This window comes from Triturus cristatus, chromosome 5_1, assembly GCF_964204655.1.
Source record: "Triturus cristatus chromosome 5_1, aTriCri1.1, whole genome shotgun sequence".
Classification (NCBI taxonomy): domain Eukaryota; kingdom Metazoa; phylum Chordata; class Amphibia; order Caudata; family Salamandridae; genus Triturus; species Triturus cristatus.
The window spans coordinates 173,457,420-173,478,600 of record NC_140587.1 but is presented as its reverse complement, the minus strand read 5'-3'; the positions used below and the strand labels follow the sequence as shown (position 1 = coordinate 173,478,600).

Below are 21,181 nucleotides of genomic sequence, written 5' to 3'. Positions count from 1 at the left end.
CTATATAGTAACACAAAAAAAGGTCTAACTGTACCATCCATGTTTGTATGCAGCTCTTTGATGACAGTTCATAGGTCACTGTCCTCTGTTAGGATTGTAATTTCTGAACATCCGTGTTTTAGCGGCGCGCTAGTGCGAAGTATTTTTTTGCGCCTCATCAATGACCCAGTGGTTGGGGGTTGGCTTTACTAATAAAAATGTATATCGGCCCACACTCATTTGAGCAACATTAAAATAATGAAAGACTGGGGAATTTCTAACTATATAGTAACGCAAAAAAAGGTCTAACTGTACCATCCATGTTTGTATGCAGCTCTTTGATGACAGTTCATAGATCACTGTCCTATGTTAGGATTGTAATTTCTGAACTGCAAGTAACACAAGAATCTCTGTGACAAAGGCAGTAACCCACTGAGCTATCCAAATAAAATACAGCCTATCTGCATTTCAAAACTACAAACGAGCAAAGGGCTGCTCTCCAGCAGGATCATTACTCACCAGTTCGCTGGACATTTTTTATTGTTGCCTTGCATCCATGTTAATGATAAAAACAATTTAAATGAAGCATATGCAAAGTATGTGCCTTGCTGCTAACACCCTCCCACCATCTGTATATTGAATAGAATGTATATTTGTCATAAAAATTGGTTCTGATATCGATTTGCGCTTAATTGGACACTTGCTAATTTGGGCTGGTTTTTGGGCTGGAACTGGTCTGAATGGGCTTGTTTTGGGCTTGTATTTCAGCTGCATTGGGCTTGGGACTGGTCTAAAAATCTGGCAACACTGATAAGCTTCATTAACGGCTAGGAACAGCGCAGACGCCACTTGATGGCGAGACTACACCGTTAAGGGCCCCTCATTTTTCATCAAGTAAGTTGGTAGTTCAGAGTGGAGACTTATTTAATACAGGGAAATCACTTATATTTACTCACATCATGATTGGCACCTAATTTTTTGCGCATACTTTCAGAAAGTACGAGCAGTTTTCGAACGACTTGGAATGTAAACCAAGACAGGAAACGTAAGGTGAGATGCACGAGGTTGAAGTACACTAGAGGTGAAACACCATTGTCTCGTTTTTCAGGGCAATCACCTAAGTGAGGTTTTTTGCATTTATTCCACAGGACATTCTGTTGATAATTTCGGGTGCTTGGCGCAATACGATTTGTCTCGACATTCCTCAGTATCAGAAAGTGATAGTAGCAGATCAATAGAACCACCGACATTAGAGACTCACCATATGTCTGAGCCAGGGGGCTCACATAGGTAATTTCACCTATTAGACTGGACTTGATCAGCACTTATAGAATGGTGTATATCTCACAAGTGGATTATGGTCACTGTGTTATTTGTTCGTTTTTTAGCACACTTGGATCACACGCTCATTTTCTGTTGGGCATGTTCCTGGGTTGGTGTGTTAAGGTTGCAACACTGAACTGTTGAGATATCATCTATGAATATACTCTCTAGATATTATGCAAATTCTCTTTTCCCGGTAATTTGGAGGCCGGTAAATTACAAATGTACGACATTAATATTCGTGTTTAACTGTATGAATATAACTCGTATATGTTTTCTGTAGATTGACCCTGATGAAGGGTGTATGAATCACCCGAAATGCATTGGGAACATCACAATTCAAGACTTCACATCATATGTTAATGTAACAGTGGAGTTCTATATTCAGTATTGGAAAACAACGCTTTTGAATTAAAGAAGCAACGAACTAAGTTGGACTGTGAATTCATTGTTTTTGCTGACGTATATTGGTTTCTTTTGTTATGTTTAAATTGGTTGTACTGGATGAAATTTTGTTTATACGTCTCCCAATATTGTACAATATTCATTAACACTCTAAGAGTGGCAATTCTGGTAGTGCAGGCTATGTCTAGGACATGTCGTCTTAGAAACATTTTTTTCAGCTTTCTAAAAGTGCCATTTTCAAAATTGTAATGATAAATTTACCGGCCCTGGGTATATGGTATCCCACTCTACAAGGGACTTACAAGTAAAATAAATATGCCAAAGGGGTGTAAACCAATTACACCATAAGGAGAGGGGAGAGCACAGGCACTTTAGTTCTAAGGCCAACAAAAATGAATTCAGTAAAAAGTAGAAGAAGGAAGGCAAAACGTTTGGGGGTGACTCAGCAGAGAGGGTCATTAAGTAGTAGCTGCAGGGTAATCACTAGAGAAGGCGGGGGACAAGGGGATATTTTTCATCCTGGGCAGAGGCAGACTGCCTTTGGGCAGGGCCACCTGAATTCTATGGCTAAAGCATGCATCAAAAAAAGGAATATTATCCAGAATAATGCAGCACATTTTGTCAGTTTTACTTCATTATTTTGACATTTTTACAACTGGTAACAGTGTCAGAAAAAAGAGTTCACCTTAATTAGTACCAATGTAGCAATTAGCAACTGAAAGATGACCACTCAACCTTTGCAAAAAACCTTCTGGTGCGCAGAAACACGAGTCACCATATTTTTTTTGTTGCAACATGTGATCCGTTTGAGCTACAAATATTTTTTTGTTGCTAAAAATCTGCAGATTACGAAGCAGATCATAGATTATGTGGCAAATGTAGCATGACCATAACTATGCCGAAATCATTGCAGAATCACAAAACTCTGCTAGCCCTGTCTGTAGGGCAATCAGGCGGTGCCCGACCGACTGGTCTGCAGGTTAATGTGTTGGACGGTATATTGGCTGCTAGTGGGCCTGTGTAATGGTCTGTTGGGCCAGTTTTCAATGTTGATTTCCCTAATAATAAAGCAAACATTGGCTGCAGCAAGCTCAAATTCATGCAGCCTTCCATACCTTCCGGTCTGAACAAGGAAACCAAAGCAGCCCTGGTGAAAATGCTCAAACCAGCCCGGCTTCCTTCGCCTCCTCGCACAATCTCTCTCTTTCCACCCATCCATTCTCTCTTCTTCTTTCTTGTTCCTCTCATTGCTTTCTCTCTACCTTTCTGCTCCCTCTCTCTCTCTTGAATCCTTCCTGTGCCTGCGGCAATTAACCTTGGGGTGCTGCAGAAAGAGCCAGAGGTACCATGAGCAGCCCCTGCCCTGCCCTACAAACTGGCAGCCACTGAGGATCTGCCCTGTGGAGTAAAAGGCCTGTCCGGTCCTGCATAATGCACAAAACACACGTCTTTACTAGCCAGGGTGAAATGTTAATTATGCCAGAGTCATTTTGCGTTACTCTTGTGATACACAATTAACAAAAATTATGCAATAAAACCTATTTGCGTAAATTACAGTGATTTGGGGCAAAATGCCTACTGCAAAAGCACAGGAACAGACTGTGAGCGGCTGTTCTTTTTATGGTCTGTTGCATTTAGCTCTATTTTCTTAGCTTAAAATGCTTCCTTGGGTTCATTTTACTGCATTGCATTTGCCTGGATTATGCTCGCTAACTAATTCCACATACTTTTGCTGTAATTTTGCATAATCATGCTACAGCAAATTATGCAAGTTATGCCAATGCCTTTGTACCGCTTCATCTACTCTTCTCTCCCTCTGGAAAAGGCTGATCCCGGGGTTCCATAGAGCATGAGTTATTCTTGCCTCTTGGTCATATCTCCTCTAGAAAGACTCTGGCCTGGTTGCATCTGTCATGTGCAGACACGTAAGTATCCAATGCCACTGAAGTAGAGTTGTAGCTGCCGTCTGCCTGCCCCATCACATGCCCTTGTATGTGTGGAGCTAGATTGTGTGTCATTGCGAGACTGTAAATGACAGGCCCACCTCGCACTCCATTCAAGCGGGTAGCGTTTCTTGCTCTGAATAGCGTTGCATAGCGGCAGCATGTAAATTCTGGAAGTGGCATGGGCCTCACGGGCCTTAGAAGCTTCTCGAAGTGAGTAAGTGATGCTTTACAGATTTGTGGCCCAGGGTCATAACGGTGTGTAGTTGGCCATTTCTGACTCCTTCAGGACGAATTTATCTTTCAAATGCTCAAAAGTAACCCTGGGCGGAGCTTGCGGAGTGGTACTCCGCGGAATTTCACAGTTACTGGAAAATTCAGTGAAATTCCACAGAGTTCCGTGGCCTGGTGGAGTCACTCATTACTTCCAGCAACCCCTCTGCTAAATCCCATCCCCCTTCCGTTAAACCCCAGGCCCCCTACCCCCCCTCCCACGTAGTAAGGCCTGCAGGGAGACTTACCTTCCTCCCAAATCGGTGTCCTGCTCCTGGCACCACTCTGCTTCCGCTGCTCCAGTTCAATTAACAAGAAGAACTGCAGTGTGCATGGCGTACTGCGTGAAGTCATGCCTGACCCTATGAAATCCCATGACAGGGTCAGGCATGCCGTCACTCAGTAAGCCATGTGCACTGCAATTCTTCCTGTTAATTGAACCGGAGCAGCGGAAGCCGAGTGGAGCCAGCAGCAGGGCAGGACACTGATTGGGGATAAAGATAAGTCTCCCAGCAGCAACGGTAAACTCCGCTCTGCTGCGATTGCGCAGTTTTGGAAAACTTCACACTCCAAATGGAGTGCGGAGCTATAAATCCCAGCAAGTTTTGCTGGTGGAGCGGAGTTAACCGGCTACCCTTACTCAAAGGGCTTTAATTCCATTTTGTTTAAGAGATCCCGCTGCACATCAGGGCTGCCTCCTCAGTTCTTGAATTCTGCAAGGAACTGAAGACATGGCTCTTTGCCTAGACTTCGGACTATGCCAGCTCAGTCATGTTCTCATCTAGCACTTGGCTAACACTGCTGGGTGAGATGTGCACTCTGCAAATAGTCATAATACAACAACAGACATAACACAAACAACAACCAATTGCCCACCTTGTTACATATATCCTCCTGCCATTTCTGGAATGCCTTCCTTCACTAATCCTGGCCAAATTCAAGATTTCCCACGCTAAGCACATAAGGAGAGGGAAACTAGACACCCCCACTCAATCCCAGTCTTGTCCCAAACCTTGAGGGTGGCCCAAATTATTGCAGACCTGGACGTATTGGTGAGTATCTACCTGGAAGGCAGCCAAGGGTTTACCAAGGGATTCCCCACCAAAGTACAGTCCAAGAAGCACTAATTACTTTCTGTTTCCACAATGGACCATTTGAGGATGTAATGGAGAGATGCCTCCTGGAAGTATACTTCCAATTTTGATATACCCAGGCCACCTTTAGCTCGTGCTGCACTTCCCACTTTTCCAGAGTTCTGTTCTTCTTACCTTCCTTGATAAAGGTGCTGCATATGTGCCGTAGTTGGGTTATATACTTATGCTCAATCCATATGGGTATTGTTTGGAATTGGAAGAAGAATCGGGGCAGGATCCTTGTAGGAGGCTGGCTCAGCATACAGAGCACACTTATTTAACTGAAGCACCTTGAACTAATGCAAGCAACCTTTATGGTGATTTTAGCAGTCTGAGACAACCATAGAAGGCTCTCTAAGTGGTAGCTGTGGAGAGCAGCTTTCAGGCTTAGTGCAGAAGGAGTGTTAAGCAGCTTGCTTTACCAGACTAGTCATATAGTGTAGGTTAAAATGAAAAAGAACCACAAAGTGTAGTTATGAAAATATAAGTATATTTATTATACACACTCACTAGCACATTGGTATATCTCCTACCCGGAGATATCAACACAATACATACAACACTTCAAATGTAAATAGGTAAAGAAGCACAAATAAACAGTGGTCTCCAGGGGGAGACCAAACCATATACTAAAGAAGAGGAATGTGAACTGCAACCGAAGTCGGGACTTGGACCAGAAGACTCAGAAGAGCTGGGGACACAAGGAACCAACCCAGGTAAGTTCCCAGCAACCCCACGGAGGCTGTGTGCAGAATGGAAACACAGCTGCATACTCAATGCAAGTCAATGGGAAAGTAGTGGTTGCAGTTTTTAAGAAGGACCCTTTTAAGTGAACCCTGAAGAAACCACATGGAAAACAGAAGGTTGGAGAATCACCCCACCCGTGGGTACCCCAGGAACCAGGATACCTACACCAGGGAAACCAGGTGCTTAGGTGCAAAGTGACATCTGAAACTGCCGTAGAACACAATGGAGGACTTCAGGAAAGGTGGCGCCGGAGAAGACTGTGCAAGAGTCCGGTGGAATCCAAGGATGGATTCTTGAAGAGAAGTACCTGCAAGCAAAGGGGACAGAGTCTATGCCACTCGGAGGTGACCAGGAGCGGTAGTGGCTGCTACTGGACTCGGGTGGTGGGGAGGGGAGGGCGGGGGGTGGATTAGGTCAGAGAAGTGAAAAGGATAACATTTAAAAAAAACACTTACCTGACTACTGCCGGTGTTGCCGCCGATTCTCCTACGATCCTCTGCATCTTGCCTTGTTCTTACCTGGAGGTCAGCAGCAGGGAGATCACCCGGGCTCCCAAGCTCTCCTGACCAATCACAATGCTGCAATGCCAGTTTCGCGCCAGAGAGGAATCCAAGGGCTCCCTGAACTGGCTCAAACTGGAGTATGCAAGGAGGACACCAAATGTGCCCTTCAAAGCAGTCTGGTGGCATTGGCATGCGCCAACACCCCAGCCCAATACACTAAGTCCTGTCTGGGAGGTGGTCACACCTCCCTGTGACAGGAAACCTATTGTTCTGCCTTCCCCTGCTCGAGCTCAGATCAGCAGCAGAGGCATAAATGTGTCTGCGGTCGGCAGCAGCAGTAGCTTGCTGTTAGACCCTGAAAGGCTGGTACCGGGAATACAGGGAGGGGGACCCCAGGGGAGCCTCCCAGTACATGGAATCCTACATCCAACAGTGGAATTGGTGTTGGGGTAGGACTCTAACATGTTTGAAACCAAACATGACCAGTTTCGGTGCAGCCAATTTATAGTTGGGCATCTTCTAAATGCCTTGATGTCCACTATATGTATTAAATGGCTGACTGCACATACAAAGCCTGGAGAATTGACTCAGGGGTTTGTAGGTTGTGTTTAGCTCATGCAGGGCACCCTCACACTCACAACCTAGCACCCTGCCTTCACGATTGAAAGGTCTGTCTACGGGGTGACTTATAGGGTTTAAGTGCAGTGACCTCAGATATAAGGACACTTATATCTGTGGTAAGTGGTGCTAGCACCAACTTACACAGGCTGCAATGGTAGGCCTGTGGTCACAGTTTGAGTGGTCACTCTTAGTTGGCATAATACATGCTTCAGCCCATGGGAGACCCTAGTGTACTTATGCCCTGGGTACCTTAGTACCATATACTAGGGTCTTACATGGGTACACCAGTAGCCAATTGGGAAGTTACCAAAGTACTTACCACTGTCCAATTTAGGGAGGAAGAACAGTGACTGGGTTCCTGATTAGCAGGAGCCTAGTTAGACTAGTCAGGAAACAGAATAACACCAGCAAAAAGTGGGGGTAATCATGAAAGTAGTTCCTTCAATCCTCATCTTGACCATGGCTATAGTTCCAAAGCAGGAAAGGTTTGGGACATTTTTTGTAGGTCGTTTTTGATTGATTTTGCAATCTGGAGGAAATTGGCCCCTAGGAAGAACTTTTCAGTGTGCCTTACATTCCAGGGTGGCAAGGTTTACAAGTTATTAAACATGCCAGTCAGGAAATATCAGACCACAAGGGTACAGAGACCATCTCAAGATGTCCAGGAATATGAGCAGGTGGCAGGGTGGTGGTGTGGCACAGTATAAGCTCTAAAATAATTTTCCCAAACAGTTTTGTAAAATTGAGGATAAGTATTGTTTGAGGAGAGTGCTACAATTAAGGAGAGCTTTAGATGTAGGTTAGTCTAGTTTATCTATAGCTTATATCGAATCTCATTTCTCCTTGCTGTACCCCCTACGCCAGCAAGCAGTGGCATGTGATAATTGGAATATGTGCATGTAACATAATGTAACAGAACTCCCGATATAACTACCAGTTTCTCATGGTACCCCAATGCTCCACTCCCATCTAAACCCATCACCTCCTCCCTCTCGATAAACACCCTCTTATCTCTTGTACTCTGTCTACATCTACAAGCACTTTCCTAATCACCAACCCCCACCTCCACTTATTTCTTCCCCCAAACACATCAGTCATCATACAAGATACCCATCAGAAGCAGCGAAGTACTCAAGCCATAACTATCTCAAATTCCTTTACAGTACTTCAAACTCTACTCCTTCCCCTCCATCACTCTGTTCCTCAGACATATTCCTATTTATGCAAGACTCCAGCAATACCCTTTTTTCACTCCTACATCCAATACCCTCGGATCATTCCTAATACATGTATTTCTTCCATCTGACAATATCCACCAAAGTCACTCCTTTGCAAACTGGATCAACTTGACATTCCTACTACAAGACCTCTCCATGTCTGCTGCAATATTAGCCAAAGCTGCATCCTGAGCAATATCCAGCCAGTCATCAGAATTATTAAACTCATCTTGCACATACGAGAAAAAGAAAAGCAAAACTCCCCTACTCTCACAGTCCAATATATCAGGCCATTATCTACATTGGCAACAGTATTGCCACGGGAATTCGAAACTATCTGACCTGAAAACTCACCTACAAGTATTTTGCCAGCTCGACAAAGGTGCATAATGGTCACCAGATATCATAGAGCTAGGTGTAACATCAACACGTGTCAATAGCTCCCTACTAGCCCTGTGGCAAGATCTATCATCAGCAGGACACAGACATCCAGTTATCTCACCCCTTTCTAGTCCAAACTTTTGTCACATGGGATACAAAATAAGTAATAGTGGAAAGTCACTAAGCAAAAGCAAAAATCATATCTACAATCTACTAGCATACCTGAAGCTAAATGTGCTCTTACTGTATTACTGTAATTTTGTATAATTGTTAATGATTTTTAACTTCACTTGTATTTTATCTGTTGTCCTGGAGTTTTAATCTCTTACATGGATTTTGTTTCTGATGTATTGTGTGTATCCTTTATGGTTTTAATTAACTGATTAAAGATTATCTTCATGATGATGTACTCTTTGTCACAGAAACAGGGCTAGGCGACAATGTGGATCCCATGATACACAAAGCAATCTCTGATGGCTACCTGACCCTCTTCAGAAATCAACCAAATGGAAGAATGGTGGAGAGAGTTTAATGGGCCTCAATGACACACTATCCAGACCCAACATTAAAGGCTATCTTGAAATAAGAACTTTTGTTCCCTAGGAGATCTCAACATCTGCATTAAACATCACATCATACCTACTCACTACCATCGAAGCATTTGACTTTCGCAAATTGGTCACTGGACCCACCCGCTTAGCAGGCAGACCGCAAATACTATTTTTCCTGAAATAAGTCTAGTTTCAGTCACAGGAAACAACCACACTTTATAGAGTGACCACCAACTCATCGAGTCCATGAGCAACCTCCCTTGCATCTAGAGATCCTGCACAGTCATAGCTTTGAGACTGTGGAAAAAGTTCGCTCTAAACTCATTACAAGAAAAACTCTCCACTTGCTTTCCCAGTACCCCAAACTGTCAGTTAAACAGCACATCCATTAGTTAGCTGCTACATTCAAGACAGCATGACTACAGCCTAACAGAAGTAAGGTAGGTGGTTAAAATATGATGTAAAATCTCCAAACGTAGAAACCAGATCCCTTGATAGACTCTAGAGTAAAAAAACATAACCTCAGCGATAACATTAAAGCCCCCACTACATGTAATGCATTGTTGGCGCTATATGCGCCACCCGAAGAGCTCATCAACACTATCATAAGATTCTGTATCTCGTCCATTATCACAACAAGCATTCAACTCTCTCAGGTACTTCGCAGTGGCTGAGCAAACTACTTCCTTGAAACAGCTGCTAACTTTGAATCTTACTTTCTCTATTACACAGGTACGAAAGCCTCTCATTGCCTTCCCAGACAAAAGGGGCTTCCTTGAACTCGCCATCCAAGATTCTGCTCTTTCAGTCTACCACCAGAAAAAGAAACACATTATCTAATAAAAGCCATAGGCATGGCAGGCTCCCTAGCAGACCCTTTCCCGCCAACCTTTTTCAGAACTAGAATCCTCAGCTATCATACCCGGGAGAGAGCGAACTACCTCCTCCCTATCAAATAGTGAATCCCCAATTGACTTGTAAACATCCTATGCTAAATCAACACTAAAGAAATAGGGACTTCCCCAAGTCAATCCTGCAAACTATAGACTCTTTTCAATAAGTTCAAATACAGCAAATAGAAGGCTTACTCCATTGAAAAAATAGATGCACTGCACTGCCAACAACTGCGTTGGAAAATCTGAGAGGAGATTCGCACAACCCACACTGCATTTGGCGATTAGTGATTCCATAATGTTTCGTGCCTTGACCTGAATAGAACAATTTCAAAAAAGAAAAATACAGGCATGAAGAATTTTGCTACAGGTCACTATTTAAACCCACTGCCCTTCAGTTCTGAGTGCTGAAGAGAACCCCTAATCAACATTGGGTTCAAGACGCGTCAGGAACTTGACACCCAGGGAGTGTGCTCTTGTAAAAGGCAATTATAGGCTGAGAGGGAATGATTGGTGCAGAGTAAATTGAATGGTCAGATTCCGTGAAGCCTCAAACTAAAAGAAAGGTTGAGTTAACACTCCTAGGTTATAATTCAGCAGGGGCTGAGTAAGGATATTCCACTTTGTGCCCCTTTTGTTTTTTTCCAATTTCAGAACTGGCATATTGATTGTTACATGTTTTCTGTCATGTGTTTAAATGTTGTGTTGATCAATCCATAGGAGTTTCAATGCATTGATGTCTATTTGTTGTGGGTGATGTAATGTATGATTTTGTGTTCTGTTACATTAAGATGTTTCTCCTCTGTCATTGACTTTTATATGTGGAATGGATCATTTTTGAAGTGCAATGTGAGAATTAATGGGTGATCACAATAATTAAGTTGTGTGATCACAAATTGAAATCATTATGTTGTGAAAGCAGTCAGTACTGGTGCCTATTTGTTCCTTGGAGATATGATAGTGGCCTATCCTTGCTGACATTAAACGGGCCCAACCCATTATTAATTATTGAACTTTAAGAAAGTTGCCATTTCTCTGCTCTTAAGCCTTGTGTGCCTCTGCTTGCCTCCACTACATGTCTAGGTTGGGTAGCATCTAGGTCTCTAGACAGTCACACACAAAGGGTGCTGAGTGAGTCATTTTGCATCCTGGTGGGCCATCAGCAGGTTGATGGGCCTTCCTGAGCTAAGAGGAGGAACTGACATTTTCACCTCAATAGGATGTGCCCAGTCTCCTCACTATAGGCCTAACATCCCTGTATTGTTAGAGTAGCCAGCTTGAGACCAGTGCTGTGGGAAGCAGGAAACCCCTAGAACTTCAAAGGGACTTTCCAAAAGCTTCTTTCATCTTCCAGGACCATGGCACCAAAGTATAAATACTGGGCCTCTGACCCCACCAATTTGGAACATGTGGAACCAAGGACACTCCACCAGGAAGAAGAGCTGCTGTGCTGCAAGAGGGACAGTAGCTTTGCTACTTGCTTTGCTGTGTTGGCCTGTTGCCTGCTTATTGCTGCGCTACACGAGGAACTGCCACTTTGCAATTTGCACTGCTGTGCTGACCTGCTGCTAATTGCCTGAGAGTGAGAACAACTGGACCTGTTGTCTACATCCTTGAACCCAAGTTTCTCCAAGGTCTTGTTGGCTTTCATCCTGTTTTAGAAGTCTCAGTGACACAAAAGACGTCTTGCAACTCTGATGATGCTGCTGGACTCTACCATCTGTGAGTCTTACCCTTACCTGAGGAGCCCCTTCCAGTGCTGAGCCTCAGATTTGGTTCTTGCAGCCTCTTTCACATCGACGCAACAGCAACTTTCCGCTGAACGGAACCGATGCACTGCCCTTTGACGCCGATGCAGGGGCTGATCAATGACATCAACTCGATGGACTGTGGGGCTCAACATCGCCGCAGCGCCTGCATCAAAGCTTCCATCGATGGCATGGATCGGCACCAAGGCTTCCATCCATCCTAGGATTCTATGACGACGCAGTGCCTCTTCGACTCCTCTTCTTGAGCCTTTGATGTCGACACTTTGCTCGATCTAAGGTACTTTGTTAGTGGGACCTGTCTGTGTCCTGTAGCCGGCCTGCTGTCAATTGCAGTTGTCCTGAACTTTGGATTTGCACCAGTTCCTCGTAACCTCATGTAACCTAAGTTGTCCCCTAATGACTTCTAAGCACTGGTTTCACATTTGTTCTTTAAAAATTCATATCTCGACTTCTACTGATTGGATCTTTGTCATTTTCATCTTGTTTTAATCAGATAAATGTCTATTTTTCAAAACTGGTGTGGAATCTTTTTGTGTTTTTTTTCACTGGGTTACTGAAATGTAAGTGTTTCACAAATACTTCACACATTCCCTCTGAAATTAAGCCTGACTGTTCCGTGCCAAGCTAACAGAGGGTGAGAACAGGTTAATTTAGGGTGTGTATCTGACTTACCCTGACTAGACTGGTGGTCCCTACTTGGACACGGTGCAAACCTCTACCAAGTGAAGACCCCATTTCAAACAAGGCACAAACTTTACTTCAGGCCTTTTTGAGTGATAGCCAACCAGATCCATGGCAAACCTACAATCTTGAGGCAAGGAAATGAAAGGTCCTGAAATATCAAACCCAATCTTCTACCATAGAAACTCTGGCCAATCAACCCAATTTAACGGTGCAGGAGCCAATTCTTACATTTTTCACTATTTGCAGACTCCTCACACTCCCAAACAACTTTGTCTAGTACCCTATCAAACCTTGCATGAGACAAGAATTGAATACAAAAAGTAATTAAAGAGAACTGCACAGAATATAACAGGCCTCTATCGTCTTTCTATTACATTGACCAAGGAGAAGTGTTGTTCCTAGGTACAAGCATTGCTTGGTTGCCCTGGAGCTCCCTCAAACTCGGAGTACAGGCCTGGCAGCTTACTTGTCATCTGTTGATGTTCTAAATGAGGATGTGCATTTTACATGAGGCATTACCGATCTGACTTAGTGGTAAACGCAAATAGCGGCACTAGGTGTGTTTCAGGTGTAATTATGGAAGGTGACTATGATGCTATGAAGCACAATGTTTACAGCTACTGCTCCTGAATATCCTATTTCTCTTTGCTTGCAGTGACGGTCGCAATTAGCAAGTCATGTAACCCATCATGTGTTGCAAAAGACTACACTTTTGGGATTGATTATTCCACCACCTGCTGCGACACAACTCTATGCAATGCCAGAGGAGCGACCAATGGAGCAACCTGCATGAAGATGAGCTACCTGCTTCTGGCCACTTGCATGGGCTTCCTTTGTCTCCTGTTGAGAGACAAACTATAGGCCAAGGAAAGAAAGGTGAGATCTGCTTGTTTGTCGGAATAGAGACAATATAGATGTAGAGTTAAGAATAGTAAATCCATACTTGCTTAGATATTCTTACTGTCGCAATATTGTGGCAGTGGATATTCTGCTTACAATATTCATCTGGACAACATATATATACACATATACAGAAAATATGTATAGTAAATTGACACTTATTTATACTTATTTTCACAATATTCTTGTCTACGATATTTCAACGTTATGCGTATGTTGTCAAGGTGCGTATATGTCAAGTTAACAATAGTGGATTTCTACTTATTATTATTATATGCCTACCTTTCATGATAATGTGGCACCCCATATTCCGATTACAGTATTTTAGAGGATGATATATAAGTATATAAGTGAGGTTAAGAATGTAAATCCATTCGATGTGGATCGGAAGTGGGGACACTTATACACACGGTGTGGAGCTGTGGGTCCTTATCTCGCTTCTGGAAGGGGGTGTGGGATAGCCTGTCGGAAGTCCTGAGGTGGGAGCTCCCTCGCACGCCGAGGTTGGGACTCCTGCACGTCATGGAGGGAATTGGGGGTAATGTCTTTAAGCGACATTTGATGCTACTGGGTCTTACCCTGGCCAAGAGGGACATTGCTCAGGCCTGGAAGGACCCGCGGCCCCCTTCGGTGCTAGCCTGGAAAAGGGGACTTGATTTTTGCATGGGCATGGAGCAACCGATCTTCGTGGCTCGGGTATGCCCGCGTAAACATTTTAAAATCTGGAAGCGGTGGGCAGACTTCAGAGGCATTTGGTTGGAGCCGCCAGTGGACCAGGACCCAGTGCTGGAATTATGAGGAGACGGGGCAGGCCAGGAACACACCACGTTACGGATGGGGGCCGAGCGATAGGAAGGGGGGCCGCAACAGTGACCATGCGATCCGGGGGCGGGAACCGGGAGGAGGGGGCAGGGGGTTAGGAGGGGGGGAGGAGGGTGGGGGGATAGTATAGGTTTGAAAGTAGGAGTAGCATGTTCTTAGTTTAACAGTAAAACAAATCGGATTGTGATGTTGTTATTGTGATACACCCGCCTGGCTGACGTACCTGGAGGTCAGGGCTCAGCAACTGTAATGCAATCGCTTAATAAAATCTGTTCTTAAAAAAAAAAAAAGAATGTAAATCCATCCAATTATCAGCTGTCTATACTTACCTTGGGGGCGTGTGGTAAATATTTAAATTACCTGTACTATTTTTATGCGGTAAAATTCAGGAAGAATAACTCAGTAAAAATAAGAGGCAGAATCCGTGGTATTAGATGTATATTGAACCATTCTTTCTTACGCATAATTCACCTTTAACTGGAAATACTGACATAGCGGGCAAGACTGGTACAGCTTCAGATTCAACATTCAGAATCATGAGGTTAAGTGTAAAGTTACCTAATCCATATACTTCATTTTCTAGATCAGTTCCTGTTCTTTTGGGAAGTCCCTCCTTGTTAGGGTAGCAGACTTTAAGCAGAACTAGGTTCAGGTTTCCCCATACCCAGTTGTCCTGGTAAACTACAGAATTTGAATCTAGGGAATTAATCAAACTAAACCATGCTCCACAGGAGCCATTGTGTGTGAATGGATACGGAAAGAGGGGCAGAACTCCCTTGTATTTCTGATAGGGAGGGAGTCGGCCACATATCCAACAATTTGTAGCATTGCTGGTCTGATGGGAATGATGTAACATACTAATGAATGTGTTGTTGCGCAGCGCAAATCTATAGGACAACTCATGCGGAGGTAATTCGCTAAAAGAATGTTCGGCAGTAGTATTGAAAGCACGCTTGGAAATAGGATAATACATATGTAACAGTATACTTACAGCAATAATCAGAATGCTTAGAAAAAACATAATTAATAATGTCACTATGCAGTGACTACGAAGTGATTTACAGTACGTATGTTTCTTGAGCTGTTTCTGTCTATTTCTCTCTCTATTTTGGTCTAGAGGATACATGTCAGAGACTAATTCAACCGATTCACCTTGGAGAGGACTTAAACAATCAAATTGTCTGAATTGCTAGACCTTAGTTTCAGTTTATAATTCTCTTGTTCGGATTTTTCAACCAGGGGGAGTTTTGAGTCAGTCTGTGAGGGAATGCAGGGCTGAAAGTTCGAATCCGACGGTAGTCCATGAAATTTCTTGATATGACTCGAGTGTAGCCAACCCTTGCGACCCTCAATCTTCACGGCTGTCCTTGTTGTGAGAAGAACGAGCTTTGGCGACTGCCAACGAGGCTCCAGCGGGCTCCTCCTGTCGAAGTTTCTTACAAGCACTAGATCACCTGGAACCACTTCATGGGGCTTCACCTCAGTGTTATCGGGAAAAGCTGCAGCTACCTGTGAATGACAAGATTGTAGTGCAGACATCAAGGAAGCCAGGTAATCTGTCAGCATATTACAATCAACGTCAGTAATTTTACGAGGTATAGGCGTCCCCCACATATTTGGTGGCCTACCGAAGACCACCTCATACGGGGATAGCCCTGTTCGAGAATGTGCTACCATTCTCATGTAAAAGAGCGCAACTGGTAAGGCTACTATCCAGTCGACACCTTTTTCTCTACAGATTTTGGACAATCTAATTTTCAGAGTTTGATTATGACGCTCCACGAGACCTGCTGCCTCGGGATGTCGGACACAGTGGAATTTCCATTGATAGCCTAACAGAAGTGAAACGTGTTTCATTAGCTCGGATGAGAACGGCTGGCCGTTATCTGAGTACACGACACGGGGCAAACCATACCGTGGGAAAAATTCTTGAACTAACTGTTTGGCAGTAGTCGGGGCAGTGTAATCTGAGACGGGATAAGCCTCTGTCCAACGGGAAAGAGCACATACAACTACGAGGACATATTTGAATCCTCGACATCGTTCCATCTGGATATAATCCATCTGGAGGACTTCAAAAGGGTGATCGGGAGGTTGAAATCCACCTTGCTCTACAGGAATGCTTTTACCGGGATTGGACTGACAACAAATCATGCAGGTACGTACTTTCTGTTTGGCTGCTGCTCGCAAGTGTTTGTTGAACCAAATGTGTTGAATACTATCTAGCATAGCTTTTTCTCCTAGGTGCGCTGGACTATGTATTGTGTTAATGATAACTTGAACCATGGAGTCGGGGAGAAACCATATAGATTTTCCCTTCGTCATCCATCCTTGATCCGTTTGGATCCCTCCTAGTTCAGTCCATTTCTTTATTTCCTCTGGTGTAGCATGTGTCTGTATGTCAATTACATCAAGGGCGGGATCCTTAACTGTCATGCAGTGTGTTGGTGTCGGAACTATTGCCTTTGTCATGTCAGGTGTATGAGTCTGATTCTGAGCAGTCTGTTTAGCTGTTCGGTCAGCTAGGTCGTTACCCTGAGAAATAATGTCAGTCACTTTCGTATGGGCCTTGCACTTCATAATCGATATTGCAGTAGGCAGATGAATTGCGTCTAATAAAGCTTGAATGAGGGGTCCGTGTTGGATGTGGGCACCGTGAGAAGTTAAATAACCTCTTTCGCGCCAAAGAACGCCGAAGTCATGGACGACTCCGAATGCATAACGTGAATCTGTGTATATGTTGACTTTCTTATTTTTGGCTTGAATACAGGCTTGTGTCAGAGCAATGAGCTCTGCTGCTTGAGCTGACAAGGTATTAATACAATTTGTTTCAACAACTTCAGTGTCTGTTGTGACTGCATAAGCGGCCACTAACTCTCCTGTACTTGTTCTCATGCATGAACCATCTACATACAATGTCAGGTCTGGATCTGGTAATGGAATATCTGTCAAGTCTTGTCTGGGTTTCGTCGTAATAGTAATGACTTCAATACAATCACGTGCCAATGGGTCTGTTCCACTTAATGGCAAAAGTGTGGCAGGATTTAATGTACTACAACGTCTGATTTCTATGTGTGGCTGGAACAATGTTAGTTCGTAACCCGTCAATCTTGCTATAGTCAAGTGTTGTGTTTGTGTCCGGTTCAAGAGAACCTCTACTGCGTGTGGTACTTGTACTGTCAATTGATGTCCTAATACTATGGCATCGCTTTGTCTGATCGCTAAAGCTGTTGCTGCGACTGATTTCAGGCACGCAGGAAGAGCCTGAGCTACGGGATCTAACGTACTAGAAAAATAAGCACATGGTTTGTGTGATCCTGCTTGTTCCTGAGTGAGTACTGACAAGGCAGTACCTTCGCGTTCTGTAACAAAAAGTGTAAAAGGCTTACTGTAACATGGTGTTGCTAAAACAGGTGCTTGACATAAAGCTTTCTTTAAGCTTTCAAAAGCTTGTGTATGTTCCTGAGTCCAAGGGAGGACAGTCGATGTCGCTGCCTCCTGGGTTGTCAACTGAATGAGTGGTTTTGCTAGAAATGCATATTGGGGGATCCACTGCCTACAGTACGAAGTGAGACCTATAAATGCCCGCACCTCCTTTTGTGTCTTGGGTGGCGGCATGTTAACAATTAACTGGATGCGGTCAGGTGTAAGCTGTCTTCCCCCCTTGGACAGCAAGTGCCCAAGGTACACAACTTGCTGGACACAGAATTGCAGCTTTGAAGGGGACACCTTGTGCCCCTTGTCGGCTAGGAATTGTAAAACCGTCAGTGATGCTTTTTCACATTCAGGTTCGCTTCGGGCGGTGATCAGCAGATCATCGACATACTGAAGCAGGGCAGTGTTAACTGGCATGTGGATACTGTCAAGTTGTCTTTTCAGTGCTTGGCTATAGATGCTGGGGCTTTCTGTGAATCCTTGAGGTGCGCGTGCGAATTTAAAACTACGTCCATTTAAACTGAATCCGAACAAATATTGACTTTCCGGATCGATTGGGACGCTAAAGAAGGCGTTTTTGAGATCAATTACAGTAAAGAACGTTGCTTCTGAATCAATAGCTGTTAGTAATGAAGAGATATCTGGGACCACGGGGTATTGTGGTACAATGCATTTATTCAATTCGCGCAGATCAATAACTAATCGATATACTGGCGGTGCTTTTGGATCAGTTCGTTTAAGAATCGGAATTATCGGAGAATTACATACATTGGAGTCGGTTTCCACAACCACTCCTTGTGTAATGAGCTCGTCAATGATTTGCAGCAAAGCCACTACAGCATCTGGAGGTAACTTGTATCGTCGCATTCGTGGTAGTACCACTCCTGCTTTGAGTGTGATTCGATATGGTGTAATGTGCATGCAACCAACATCAGTGGGACCTTGTGCCCATAATTGTGCAGGTAAATTCTGTAACCGGTGATCCATGTCTCTGGACACGTAGTGACCTTTAAAGTCACGCAAAAATAATCGTACTCCTTCCGGGGAACAACATATTATAGCTCCTAGAGCTTTCAGTGTCTTTATACCTAACAAGTTTTCTGGACATGACTTAGTAAGCAATAAATCTGTAGTTCGTGTCAATGGACCAACCGTAAGTGGAAGAGGTAGCGATACTTCATTAATAATAGGCTTTCCTGAAAATCCAAGGGAAATATTCTGTGAGCCTGAGAGGGGTGCCCCTGGAACTTCGTTGTGACTTATAGTTGTTCTGCTTGCCCCTGTATCAACTAGAAATTTTCTGTCTTTCCCTAATACTTGACTATGTACATAAGGTCCCTCTTGGTCTACAGGAACCTCAATAAGGGGTAAGCCAACTTCCTTCTCTAGGCTATTTCATGTGTATCGCTGATAATCGGGATAGTCAGCTTGTGCATACTGGTACATCTGTTGTGTCGTGGTTTGTGTTGCAGCAATAGGCTGCGGCTGTGATATTGCTACGGTCTGTTGTGGAACTGGCATAGGTTGCACATGCTGAGGTACTTGTTGTTGGATCTGATCCTGTCTAGGTGGACATGGTCTCTCCTTGGTTTTACCCGTAGAGATATTATGTTTCAGTACTGCACAATCGTGTATATAATGACCTGGCTGTTTACAATAGTTGCATGTCCCTTTTACAGGAACCGCTGAATCACTGGACTGTGTCGTACCCTTTTTATGACTGTCAGCTGGAACTGACTGAGCAACAAGCATTTTCATTTTCGTGTCTTTCATACGTCTTTGTTCATGTTCTTGTTCTTCTCTAATTCTATTGTGGTGATATTGTAACATTTGTAACATCTGTGAAGGGGTGTTACCTTGCCAAGTACTCTCGAATTTCAATACTCTATTCTTAACTTGGGGCAGGGAATTTTCGACTAGTTTTGTCACGAACAGATGTGGATACGACTCGCTATTTGCTTTTATGCCACTATTAATACCAAAACATTTTTCAAATCGGGAATAAAAATCACTAGTGTCTTCATCTTGTTTTTGTTTACAGGCTGAAATTGCACCCCAGTCTTCCTTTTTCGTAGTTAATAAACGTGGCAGTACTTGCACTAATAATCCTGGTAATGCTGTAGTTTTTTCCCCAAGCCCTGAGCCTGCAGTTCGGGCCTTTTCTTCGTTTTCTAGTACTGTCCAATCAATCTTTTGGTCTCCCACCTCCCATTCCTTTTCTTTGAGTTTCTCGTAAATACCGGCAGGCAATAATACTTTTAATATTTTCATAATGTCAGGATAGGTATAATCTCCCATGAGTAACATGTCTTTTATCTCACGGTGGAAACCTGCTGGATCTTTATCATGGCTGGGTACTACTTTTTTCATTTCCAATAATTCTATTTTAGTTATGGGCGTGTACACAAACACGCGTTTAAAAATATTGTCTTCACCTTTGACTGGGTGCACTTCGCGTAAGGGATTCTGTCTGTCTATGTGATACGTTTTTCTTTCCATGGTGGGAGCTGAAACATGTTCTGGGCATACGAAGACAATGTACTGGTGTCGATATTCTAGAATTTCTTTAATTAAATCAGTACCTGAACCTCTCCATTTATTCGTGAGTAATTCTATCAGTATGTCAGGTAGGGGACCAGGATCGGAGTGTTGGCTTTTATATAATATAAGGAGGTGTTGTATCATGTATATACCAGCTAAACGCTGTTCGTCTGGGGTAAGATTCAAAAACGTGTGTGCTAACGCATCATCACTGTATTTTTCAGAACTGTCAGCCCATTGTACTGCTGACCTGGCTAATTCTTGCTCATCCATAGAATCGAGCATATGATACCCCCTTCGGTCTCGGAGTAATTTATCAGCAGCCTGGAATAAGTGTTCAGGGGACCTCGTATTTAACATAGGGGCTTGAAAATTTCTGTTACATTCTGGACGTATCGGACGTATTGGATCATTAAAGTATCTGGTATTATTAAAAGATCTTCCCCTACCTACATAAGCTATCGTTTCTCTGTTTTGTAGTTCTAATTGTCCTGTGGACATTTCTGATTCTTCCTCCTCCTCTCCCTCTGATTCAGTTTTGCCTGCCTCTAATCTGATTTTATGTATTCGTTCTACTTCTTTGCGGATCTTTCGGCACATAGCTACTATACACTTCTGTTTATCATGTTTTCCCTCTGATATATTCTGACCCCATCTGGTAAGTACTTGCATTTCATCCTGATCTACCTCAGGCCTATCTCTGTTTCTGATCAAGCAGTTAATGAAGAAGCGTAACAGTAGTCTCTGTATATCCACTTTCTGGTATTCCATGGCCTCGTCAATACTTTCAGGGCCTCGCCCTGATTGGACAAAGTGATATATATTGTCTAGATGAGCAACCATTCCTGGTAGTGTCGTTAAATATATTGAAGCTCGTTGTATACGTAGTGATGACAGCAGCATTCTGTCATTTTTACCGGGCACTGGATCATATCTACAATCCACAAGATGTTCCTTAAACATGTCGGATTTTGCTGTTTGAGGTGTACGTTGGTATGCTAAATCTCTAAAAGTCAATTTATTTCCTGGCGGTGGCGTGGAAAAAATTGCTGTCGCACCTC

General features: G+C 43.6%; 1 protein-coding gene across 2 annotated transcripts in view; it reads left to right on the top strand.

Annotated features, from left to right (window-relative positions):
* Positions 1 to 21,181, top strand: part of LOC146830574 (lymphocyte antigen 6E-like) — a 216,024-nt gene that overhangs the window by 29,630 nt on the left and 165,213 nt on the right. For both annotated transcript variants that reach the window (XM_085604776.1, XM_085604777.1), the window contains exon 3: positions 13,078 to 13,298. In XM_085604776.1, the coding sequence (XP_085460902.1) occupies positions 13,078 to 13,283 (206 nt within the window). In that variant the 3' untranslated portion in view covers positions 13,284 to 13,298. The remainder of the gene's footprint in view (positions 1 to 13,077; positions 13,299 to 21,181) is intronic.